Raw genomic sequence first — 12,019 nt, 5'->3', positions numbered from 1 at the left:
TAGGTTTGGTGTTATTGAGAAAGCCACATTGCACTGGAACTTTCATGTTAATAGGTTCATTTGAGTATTTTTGGGACAGTGTCCCAAATGGAAAGGCTAGTCTTGAACTTCAGATTCTTCTGGCTCTGGACAGCCTCCTAGGCTCATTCAAGATAGGCAATTCAAGATAGGATCTGCTTATAGTTTAAATCCTTTGGAATTGCTTCAACTATGTTTCATCGATTAAGGCTTTGCAGTTGGTTGAATTGAACTTTGCTCCTAACTGTAGCTTACACATAGATATGTGAACTACTAATAGTTTTGTAATTCAACCGACGTCTCAGCTACTCTGAGAACTGGAGCTTTAGTAATGTGTTATTATATATAGCCTTGGTTGTTTGACATGATATTGTGTAATACTGGAATTAAAACAAAACAAAACAAAACAAAACAAAACAAAACAAAACAAAACAAAAAACTTGTAGAGGGGATCTAGGTAGGACACACCAGCATCACTTGGGAACAAGAATTATAGTCCTAGCCGGTAGTGGTGGTGCACACCTTTAATCCCAGCACTCGGGAGGCAGAGACAGGCGGATTTCTGAGTTCAATGCCAGCCTGGTCTACAAAGTGAGTTCCAGGACAGCCAGGGCTATACAGAGAAACCCTGTCTGGAAAAAAAAAAAAAAAGTATAGCCCTGAGCACAGACAATCCCAGTTCCAGGCTGGGCATGGCTGCATAAAGATTCCTTGACTATACATTAAATTAAGAAAAATCAAATAGATGACCTATAAAAGTGGCTCAGTATTAGAGCACTGGTCTAATGGGATCAAACCCTGGGGGCATTTAAATAAACTTGGCCCAGGGAGTAGCACTATTAGGAAATGTGCCTTTGTCCCTCCTCCTAACCACATGGGAGCCAGTCTTCTGCAAGTGGTCTTCAAATGAAGTTGTAGAATTCCCAGCTCCTCCTGCACCATGCCATCCTGGACACTGACATGCTCCCATTTTGATGAGGATGGATGGAACCTCTGAAGTTGTAAGCCAGACCCAATTAAATGTTGTTTTGATAAGAGTTGCCTTGTTCATGGTTTCTATTCACAGCAGCAAAAACTAAAGATCCAAAGTTGCTACCAGGGTATTGTTGTAATAAGTCTGACCATGCTTTTGTTTGGAAGAGTGTGGATTTTAGGCCTTTGGATTTGGAAAATCACGGAATGTTTTCAGTGGAGCTTAATAGGCTATCCTAGTAGGAATAAGGACGAGTTGGTTGTTGGGAGTGATTTGAACTGTGCAGACTTGGCATAAGAGGTTTCAGTGGAGAAGAATTATAGTATGTGGTGTTTTTGTGAAGAATGTGGCTGTCTTTTGCCTTTGTCTGAAGAGACTGCCTGAGGCTAAAACTAAAGTGAAGAGAATCAGATTAATTGCATTGACAAAGGAAGTATCAGCAAAGGCCAGCATAGACTTTGTCTTCTAGCTTTCTATCATGAAGAACATTTTTTTTTAAATCAAATATAGCAAGCTTGGGCTGGTGAGATGGCTCAGTGGGTAAGAGCACCCGACTGCTCTTCCGAAGTTCCAGAGTTCGAATCCCAGCAACCATATGGTGGCTCACAACCATCCGTAACGGGATCTGGCGCCCTCTTCTGGAGTGTCTGAAGACGGCTACAGTGTACTTACATATAATAATAAATAATAAAATAAATCTTAAAAAAATATATAGCAAGCTTAGAAAGGATATATATATATATACAAGCAATAATAAAGGGACACCAGGACATGAAATGGAACTTAATCCTGTGCTGAAGGAGATAAAGAGCTTAAAGAAGTGGTGATCTCAGGGCAAGATCCCACTCAGCTAATCATACCATTTGTATTTGTAGTTGAACAAGGAGTAATTTGGAGTTTTAATCTGGAAAGAACTATAATCTAGAAATGGAGGGCACGCTTGTCATTCAGATCTTGAGACTGGAAGACACAATCTTTTGATCTAGAACTTGAAGAACAGTGATCATGGAAATCTTAGGCCCAGGAGAGGTGGTACATATCTTTAATCCCAGGAGAAAAACCCAACCATATTCAAACCAACAAAAACCCTACAACCAAACCACCTCTATCAAGACATTACCTATCATATTTTATTTGAAATCTACTACCCGGGACAGGCATGAAAGTATAATATGTAGCTTAGGTTTCCCCAGAATCCTCCTTACTCCTCCTCTGAAGTGCTGATATTAGAGGTGCCTACCACCACACCTGGCATCTATGCACTATTTAAAGCAAAGTGCACGAGCCAGGTGTTGTAGCTAAAACTGAATATTCCTTTTTTCATTAGATATTTTCTTTATTTACATTTCAAATGTTATCCCCTTTCCTAGTTTCCTCTCTGAAAATCCCCTATCCCCTCCCACCTCCCCCTGCTCCCCAACCCACCCACTCACGATTCCTGGCCCTGGCATTCCCCTCTACTGGGGCATAGAACCTTCACAAGACCAAGGGCCTCTCCTCCCATTGATGACCAATTAGGCCATCCTTTGCTACAAATGCAGGTATAGACATGAGTCTCTCCATGTGTTTTTTTTGGTTGGTGGCTTAGTCCCAAGGAGCTCTGGGGGTACTGGTTAGTTCATATTGTTTATAGCCTCCTATAAAGCTGCAAACCCTTTCAGCTCTTTGGGTACTTATAGTCTAACCCTCCCAGTGACAGTTAGGAACATGGTGAGGCGGGGCAAGCTTAGACTACAAAGGTTTGGAAATGTGCTCAATTTCACTCTAACCTCCACTCTATGCAATACCATATTTTAAAAAGTATACAAATCTAGATGTTTTTCCTAAAGCCATTCTTTTCCTGTACCTCAATTCAATATGGGAAATGCTCTTCCTTGTAGGGCCCAAGCACTGGCATCACCACCTCAGACTCAGTCTTTCTGGGTACTCTCATTCAGTCATGGTTTTAGAGTTGCTTTGAGGAAAGACATCAGTGGCTTTACATTTCAGATAGGGTCTGGCTGAGTTACCTACCAGACCCTTGGGCACCTTTTCTTTCTTCTTTCTTTCTTTCTTTCTTTCTTTCTTTCTTTCTTTCTTTCTTTCTTTCTTTCTTTCTTTCTTTCTTTCTTTCTTTCTTCCTTCCTTCCTTCCTTCCTTCCTTCCTTCCTTCCTTCCTTCCTGTGTTTTTAGTTTTCCATACATGGTTCCTTTGTGTAGCATTAGCTGTCCTAGAACTAGCTCTGTAGACTAAGCTGGCCTCAAAATAACAGACCTCCTTACCTCTGCCTCTTGAGTGTTGAGAACTAAGTTATGTGCTACCACCAACCAAAGGCAATGTCTTTCTTTGAGGTACTTCAAAGGCAGAAAGGTGAACAATGCATGTTTGCCACAAAAAAGATGCTGATCAGACTGCTTGCCCTTTCCAAAGGGGAATGAGATTCAGAGGAGCAAGGACCAGTGGTAGTTACCTCATGTGTCAATAGTTAATTTGTGCACTGATGCAGATTCTTATAAGAGACCCCATATGTAGGGAGTGATAAGGGTTTGGCTTTGTGACCACCAGATCTTAAAACAGGACACACTGTGTTCCACACTGTGGCCAAAGCAGGGATTCTGGCACTTTGGTGGTTCCTTTGATGCAGGAATTTAAAGATTCCTAAGACATATCTTGAAAATTGTATTTCTGGATGCTTCAACAGGTCTATTCATTCTAAAGTTTCAGGATGAGCTTCCAGGCTCCACCCACACTCCTGAGCTTGGCAGTACAGAGACTGGTGAAGAATGAAGCCTTGGCCATCAATGCTCTGCAGGAGCTGCCCAGGGAGTTGTTCCCACCACTCTTCAAGGCAGCCTTCACTGGCAGACACACAAAGATACTGAAGGAAATGGTGGGAGCCTGGCCTTTACCTTGCCTCCCTGTGGGGGCACTGATGAACGTCCCTGACATGACAATATTGCAAGCTGTGCTGGATGGTGTAGACATGCAGCTGAAAGGAAATTTTCACCAAAGGTAAACAATAACTATGTAATGCTAAATGGCTTACATTTAAGTGTACGGAGAAGGACATCTGGGCTCATGGAAATTAGAGTCAAAGGTAGAACAGAGGTTTATGTTGGTATCATCTTGAAGAGCTGCAGTGTCCTGAACAGTTGTTGAATCCTGGTAACAAATGTCCATTAAGTATGAAGTACAGCTTAGAACCCATGTAGCTACATGGCCCTGTGCCTCTACTGAGTAATAGAAATAGGATCAGTGGAAGTTCAGAGAAATAAATGGAGGAATCAGGGCAGATCTCCAGATGCAGTTAAGGCAGAGAGCTCTTGCCCAGAGGTTTGAGTTGCTATGTGGAGACCCAGCACTGTAAACTTAAATCTGTAGGAGACAGAGCAGAACAGTGAACTGCTGACAAGAAAGATGCCTAGAAAAAGCTGGCTAATGTTTTTGGTCTTTTGTATCTTCCTACATTTCTATCTGTTTTACCCACAGAAAGCGGAAGCTTCAAGTGCTGGACCTGAGAAATGTGCACCATCACTTCTGGGATGTTTCACCTGGACCAGAGGATGGAGACGGCTCAGCAGAGACAGTGTGTCAAAAGCAGAAAGCAACACGCCCTCATAGATATGCACTGAGGCGACGTTTAAAGGTGGTCACTGACCTTCACCTTCAGTTTGATCTAGAGGAACATCAAACTTACTTCTTGCAGTGGGCACAGGAGAGAAGAGGTTCCCTGAACCTGTGCTGTGTGAAGATGCAGATTAGGGGATTGCCTATGCACACTGTCAGGAAGATCTTGCAGATTTTCCAACCATATTGCATTGAGGAGTTGGAATTGAATACAGGCTGGACTCTGTCCACACTGGCATGCTTTGCACCTTGCCTTGGTCAGATGAAAAATCTTCGTAAACTCCATCTAACACTAGTCCACGAGAAACTCTTCACTTTTCTATGTTCGTCAACAGACATACAGGAGAAGAGCGTCACCAAGTTCATTTCTCAGTTCTCCAAACTCAACAGTCTCCAGCATCTCGACCTGACTGGCCTCTACTTTCTCACTGGCCACATGAATGAATTGCTCGGGTAAGGAAGGAGGAAGAGTTATTTCTGATTCCACAGCAAACATTTTCTGTTTCCCATATAGACTAGGGGCCATGGTAGATGTAACAATAATGATCAAGTCTTATCATGATGGTGACTGGTCACAGCCTAGAATGGTGGGACTTGAGTTGGCTTACTCCAACAGGTTACACTGGATGCTCACTGCCATCCTGTGGTGACACTGACTCAGGACACGTGGTCTCTCCTACTGTAGGTTAGCCTTGTCACTCTATACCAAACTAACCCTCTAGTCTCTCCTTAGGTGTCTGAAGACTCCGCTGGAGTTCCTGTCAATTGCTCTCTGCAAGTACTCACAGTCAGACATGGAGTCCTTCACCCAGTGTCAGAGTCTCCATCATCTCAAACATCTGCATTTGGCAGGTGTCATTTTGCATGATCTGAGTCTTGTGCCTCTTGGAATTTTCCTAGAAAATGTTGCAAACACTCTGAAGACATTGGAATTAGAACATTGTAGGATGACAGACTCTCAGGTCAGTGCTTTTATCCCTGCCCTGAATAAGTGCTCTCAGCTCATCGAGGTCAACTTCTGTGACAATGACATCTCCATGTCTGTCCTAACGAACCTTCTGCATCACACATCCAACCTAAGCCAGCTGATCATGGAGCTTTATCCTGCTCCTCTGGAGTGCTATGAAGCCAGTTTTGTTCTTAGAGCAGAGAGATTTGTCCAGCTTTCTTCTGAGCTCATGAACATACTTTGCACTGTTAGGCAGCCCCACTCTATCTGTTTTGCCTCTCAGTTATGCCTTATATGTTCACAGCGCTGTACATATGGTCTGGAGACCAGACTTTGCCATTGTTGCCAGTAAATAGGAGAAGGATGCTTTTGGTAACTGAGAATGAAAGTCTAAGGACAAGTCTACGATCAAGGGGTTCCTGAACACATGTCTTCTGACATTGATCAATGTATTGGAGACAAAGGGGCTGACTGTGACATCTAGAGAGTGGACGTGTGAGGAGAAATGACTAATGGAATCATACAGTTGTGCATTTCAAAATGTGGATTTGTCCAGGAATAGATGGGAACAGTGTGTTCTCTCTCTAAAGGATATTCTTCTCGTCTTTCTTTCTACTTAACAGTGTCATATTAGCCCATGCTGAATATGTGTAGCCAAGATTGCTCAACATGCAAAGCATAACTGTAGCCAATCTTACCAGTCTGACTTTGATCCATGCATGAGACTCACATGATGGAAGCAGGGAGCACTGACTCCCAAAGTTGACCTTTCACCTCCATGAGCCTTCAACAGTGGGTATTCTATGTAAAGTGCAGGTATCCACAAAATAAAATTAAAAATATATAGTAGTAGTCCCAGCACTGTAGGTGAATGATGATTTCCATAAAACATGAGAAACTCAGAAGCACCCCCTCCCCAAGTATAATGTGAGCAAAAGTAAAACTCGTGAACTAAAGGGGTCCTGAAAGATGGCTCAGTACTTACAAAACACATGATGCTCATGCCAGGAACCTTGGTTCAGAGAAGGCAACTGTGCTATGATGGAGACTCTTTCCTAAGCAGGATAGCACTTCCTTTGGCATGTAGCCCTATGTGTTTAGTAAATATGTGTTATAAAAATCCTTAGTATTTTTTAAATGGAGAATTGAGAAGGCTATCTGGCTTCAAGCTAATCTTATACTTATGATCTTTTTGCCTCACCATTATGGCAACACAGCTATTCACTAAAATGCTTAGCATCTTTTTTGTTTTGTTTTGTTTTGTTTCTTTTTTGTTTGTTTGTTTTTTGTTTTTTGAGACAGGGTTTCTCTTTATAGCTCTGGCTGTCCTGGAACTCACTCTGTAGACCAGGCTGGCCTCGAACTCAGAAATCCGCCTGCCTCTGCCTCCCGAGTGCTGGGATTATCAAAGGTGTGCGCCACCATGCCCTGCTGCTTAGCATCATTTAATAAAATTTTCTCTGCTTGAGGAATTGTTTGAGTGTGGGCAGTGTGCATGTTTCAATGGCTATGTGGACTCCAGAGGTCTACATTTTTTCTCCACCTAAGCTTTTTTGAAACAGGGTCTCTCACTGAACCTAGAGCTTACTTCTTTGGGTAGACTATGGCCACTAGTCTCCATATATATGTTGACCTATACCGATCAATCTGCAAGACCTGCAATTTGAAGGCCTTAAAGTATGAGGCAGACTTCAGTTTAATGCTGCAGACTTTACTCCAGTTTCAGAGTAGTTTTTATGCACAAATATAATAAAGAAAACAATGATACAAAAAACTTGCACATAAATATTTAAAATCATCTCTGCACAAGGCCCAACAATGCATATATTCCTGATTCAATTTGCTCAGCTCATGGGTGGCAGCATTGCAAGTATCACTGAAGATAAGTTTACTCACAGATAAGACCAATTACTCAATCATAGCTTTTGAACACAAATGAAGTAACCTGCACTTATGAAATGGAGCCACTTCAAGCCTGAAAGACACCATATTATATAAAAATACTTAAAAGAAAAGGGCAGCCGGGCGTGGTGGCAAACGCCTGTACTCCCAGCACTCCGGAGGCAGAGGCAGGCAGATTTCTGAGTTTGAGGCCAGCCTGGTCTACAAAGTGAGTGCCAGGACAGCCAGGGCTACACAGAGAAACCCTGTCTCAAAAAAAAAAAAAAAAAAAAAAATCCAAGTTAAGCTGTAGCAAGCCAAGCATAGTGACACATGCCCACAATCCCAGCACATAGGAGGTAGAGGCAGGAGAATCTAGAATTCAAGACCAGCCTGGACTACAGATTAAGACCATGTCTTAAAATAAAAATAAAACCAAAATAATGACTTGAGTCAAGGATATGATACCAGCATTAGACCAAGGAAGAACAAGGCCTGTTGGCAAAAGCCTGTAATCTCAGCTACTCTGAAGGCTGAGGCAGCAGGATCACAGGGGCATATGAAAAATTCTTTTAGAAATTCACTATCATGGATGATAATTAAATAGATTTTTTAAAAAAAAAGGAGTTTATGCAGGCACAATGATGTATCCCTTTAATCCTTAACTGGGGAGGCAGAGGCAAATGGATCTGTGAGTTACATGTCTCAGCAGTTAGGAGCACTGACTGCTCTTCTGAAGGTCCTGAGTTCAAATCCCAGCAACCACATGGTAGCTCACAATCTCTTTCTAATGAGATCTAATGCCTTCTTCTTGGGTGTCTGAAGACAGCTACAGTGCACTATTATATGTATATAATAAATAATCGTTAGGCCAGAGCGAGCAGGACTGGAGCAAGAAGAAAGTGTCTAAAGATAGCTACAGTGTACTTATATATAATAAATAAATAAATCTTTAAAAAAACAAATATCAGTTGTGTAGTGGTGGTTCTTCCCTTTATTTTTTATTTATTTATTTTTTTTATTTATTTATTTACTTATTTATTTATTTATTTATGCATTCATTTATTTTGGTTTTTCGAGACAGGGTTTCTCTGTGTAGTCCTGGCTGAGTTCGAGGCCAGCCTGGTCTACAAAGTGAGTGCCAGGACAGCCAGGGCTACAGAGAAACCCTTTATTTTTTTATTAGGTATTTTCTTTATTTACGTTTCAAAAGCTATCCTGAACGTCCCCTATACCCTCCTCCGACCCTGCTCCACAACCCACCCACTCCTGCTTCTTGGTCCTGGCGTTCCCCTGTACTGGGGAATATGATCTTCGCAAGACCAAAGGCCTCTCCTCCCAATGATGGCCTACTAGGCCATCTTCTGCTACATATGAAGCTAGAGATATGAGTTCCAGCACTTGGAAAGAAATTTCTAGGCCAGCCTGGTCTCCAGAATGAGTTCCAGAGCAGCCAATGCTATATACATACAGAAAAAAAAAAACAAAAACAAAACAAAACAAAAAAAAAAAACAACTCTGTCTTAAATAAATGAATGAATGGAGCAGAAATAGAAGAAAAGAATGAATGGAAGTAAGAAAGAAAGAGAAAATATGACATCATGAATTTTGCAGACAAATGGATAGAACTAGAAAACAATCCTCCAGAATGAGGCAACCCAGACTCAGAAAGACAAAACGGGTACGTACTTGCTTATAAGTGTATATTAGCTGTTAAGGATACACACACTACAATGCACATTTTCACAGGAGCTAAGTAATAAGGAGGGCTCTGCCAAGAGGCACGGATCGCCCTGGAAAGGGAAAATAGAATAGCCTTTTTGGGTGGGTTGAGGGCAAGTGGACATGGGAACATGGGGGATCAGGTGATGAGGGAGAGAGTAGTGATGGGACTAGAATAGGGGGTATTTAATAGTGTGGAAACCTAGAGCAGTGGAAACTTCCTGGATCCTGCTGGTGACCCTAGCAGGACTTCTAGTAATGGATGATATGGAGACTAAATGAGCAATCTTCAATAACCTGGTAAGGCTCCCAGTGCTGTGACTGGAACAGAGGAACATCCACAAAACCTTTGACCCATACCTTTTTGTATCTGCAAGATGTGCTGGGACAATGGTGGTCCAGAGCATGTGGAAGTGGCCAATCAATGACTGGTGTAACTTGGTGCCCAAACCATGAGAGGGAGCCCATGACCAACAGTACATGAATGACCAGGAACCAGAATCTAAGTGGCTCAGAGACTAGGATTTGTGCCTAGACCAATTACCATCACAGATATTTCCTCTGGCAGCTGATGGGAGCAAATGTAAAACACATTCAAACACTAGAAAGAGCTCTGCGTACCCCATGGAAGATGGGTAGGAAGGATTGTAGGAGCCACAGAGGAGAACATGGTCTACAGAATCAACTAAGAAGAGCACATAGGGGCTCACAGAGACTGAAGTGGCATTCATGGAGCCTACATGGATCTGAGCTATGCCCTCTACATACATGATGTGGTTATTTAGCTTGCGACTTTTGTGGGACACCTAATACTGAGAGTGGGGTGTTTCTGAATCTTCTGCCTTTTCCTCCTGTTAGGTTGCCTTGATCCGCCTTGATGATTTGTTCCTGGTCTTATCACATGTTGCTATGTATGTTCAGCGATATCACTTGAATGTATGCTCTTTTTTAAATTTTTTGTTTGTTTGTTTTTTGGTTTTTTTTTAGACAGAGTTTCTCTGTATAGCCCTGGCTGTCCTGGAACTCACTTTGTAGACCAGGCTGGCCTCGAACTCAGAAATCCTCCTGCCTCTGCCTCCCAAGGGCTAGGATTAAAGGCATGCGCCACCATGCCCAGCTTAAATTTGTTAAAAAAATATTTATTTATTATTATATCTAAGAACACTGTATCTGTCTTCAGATGCACCAGAAGAGGGTGTCAGATCTCATTACGGATGGTTGTGAGCCACCATGTGGTTGCTGGAAATTTAACTCAGGACCTTTGGAAGAACAGTCAGTGCTCTTAACCTCTGAACCATCTCTCCAGCCCGATTTTTTTTACTGGATATTTTCTTTATTTACATTTAAAATGTTATCCCCTTTCCTGGTCCCTCCCCCAAGAAACCCCCTGTGCCATCCTCCCCCTGCTTCTACGAGGGTGTTCCTCCACCCACCCACCCACTCCCACATGCCTGCCCTCGATTCGCCTATACTGGGGCATCTATGGAGCCTTCATAGGACCAAGGACCTCTCCTCCCATTGATGCATGACAAGGCCATCCTCTGCTACATATGCAGCTGGATCCATGTGTACTCCTTGGTTGATGGCTTACTCCCTGGGAGCTCTGGGGGCATCTGGTTGGTTGATATTGTTGTTCTCCCTTTGGGGTTGCAAACCTCTTCAACTCCTTCAGTCCTTTCTCTAATTTCTCTATTGGGGAGCCCACACTCAGTTCAATGGTTGGCTTCAAGCATTTGCCTCTGTATTTGTAAGGCTCTGGCAAGACATTTCAGGAGACAGCCATATCAGGCTTCTTTCAGCATGCACTTCTTGGCATCCACAATAGTGTATGGGTTTGGTGTTTGTATATAGGATGAATCCCCAGGTGGGACAGTCTGGGGAAGGCCTTTCCTTCAGTCTCTATTCTATACTTTATCTCGATATTTGCTCCTGTAAATATTTTGTTCTCCTTCTAAGAAGGATAGAAGGACCCACACTTTAGTCTTCCTTCTTCTTGAGCTTCATGTGGTCAGTGAATTGTATCTTGAGTATTTGGAGCACTTGAGCTAATATCCACTTATCAGTGAGTGCATATCATGTGTGTTCTTTTGTGATTGGGTTACCTCACTAAGGATGATATTTTCTAGTTCCATCTATTTGCCTAATAACTTCATGAATTCATTGTCTTTAATAGCTGAGTAGTACTCCATTGTGTAAATGTACCACATTTTCTGTATCCATTCCTCTGTTGAGGGACATCTGGGTTCATTCCAGCTTCTGGCTATTATAAATATGGCTGCTATGAACATAGTGGAGCATGTGTCCTTATTACAAGTTGGAACATCATCTGGAGTGGTATTACTGAATCCTCTGGTAGTACTATGACCTATTTTTTGAGGAACCACCAAACTGATTTCTGAGTGGTTGTACCAGCTTTCAATCCCACCTGCATTGGAGGAGTGTTCCTCTTTCTCCACATCCTTGCCAGCATCTCCTTTCACCTGGGTTTTTTATTTTAGCCATTCTGATTGGTGTGTGGTAGAATCTCAAGGTTATTTTATTTGCATTTCCCTGATGACTACGGATTTTGAACATTTCTTTAGGTGCTTCTCGGCCATTCGATATTCCTCAGTTGAGAATTCTTTGTTTAGCTATGTACTACATTTTTAATAGGGTTATTTGATTCTCTGGAGTCTTAACTTCTTGAGTTCTTTGTATATATTGGATATTAGCCTTCAAATAGATGTAGTATTGGTAAAGATTTTTCCCCAATCTGTTAGTTGCCATGAATATTGCTACTCTGAATATTGATCAGAAGTTTCTCTTTGCAGTGGGCTTCAGTTAATATAAGACTCAACTGATCCAATCATTTATTCCTAAGTGGCATAAC

The 12,019-nt window shown here is 42.2% G+C and overlaps 1 protein-coding gene across 1 annotated transcript; it reads left to right on the top strand.

The window, feature by feature from the left end:
* Positions 1 to 3,660: 3,660 nt before the first annotated feature.
* On the top strand, positions 3,661 to 5,899 carry LOC147004145 (PRAME family member 8-like). Its single transcript, XM_085838359.1, has 3 exons — positions 3,661 to 3,983; positions 4,461 to 5,051; positions 5,332 to 5,899. Exons 1-3 carry the CDS (start codon positions 3,697 to 3,699, stop codon positions 5,897 to 5,899), a joined length of 1,446 nt encoding a protein of 481 aa, XP_085694485.1. The 5' UTR covers positions 3,661 to 3,696.
* The last annotated feature ends 6,120 nt before the right edge of the window (positions 5,900 to 12,019 follow it).

Source organism: Mus caroli, unplaced genomic scaffold (genome assembly GCF_978045245.1).
Source record: "Mus caroli unplaced genomic scaffold, Mus_caroli_1 scaffold_6, whole genome shotgun sequence".
Taxonomy (NCBI): Eukaryota; Metazoa; Chordata; class Mammalia; order Rodentia; family Muridae; genus Mus; species Mus caroli.
The sequence above is the reverse complement of the archived record's forward strand: the minus strand, read 5'-3'. Positions and strand labels throughout refer to the sequence as shown.

Bases quoted from the DNA above. Each gene is read 5' to 3' on its own strand.
- LOC147004145 (XM_085838359.1), top strand. From the start codon at position 3,697: ATGAGCTTCCAGGCTCCACCCACACTCCTGAGCTTGGCAGTACAGAGA. The intron at 3,984-4,460 runs GTAAACAATAAC...TTTTACCCACAG, and splicing joins AAAGGAAATTTTCACCAAAG to AAAGCGGAAGCTTCAAGTGC. The intron at 5,052-5,331 runs GTAAGGAAGGAG...GTCTCTCCTTAG, and splicing joins CACATGAATGAATTGCTCGG to GTGTCTGAAGACTCCGCTGG.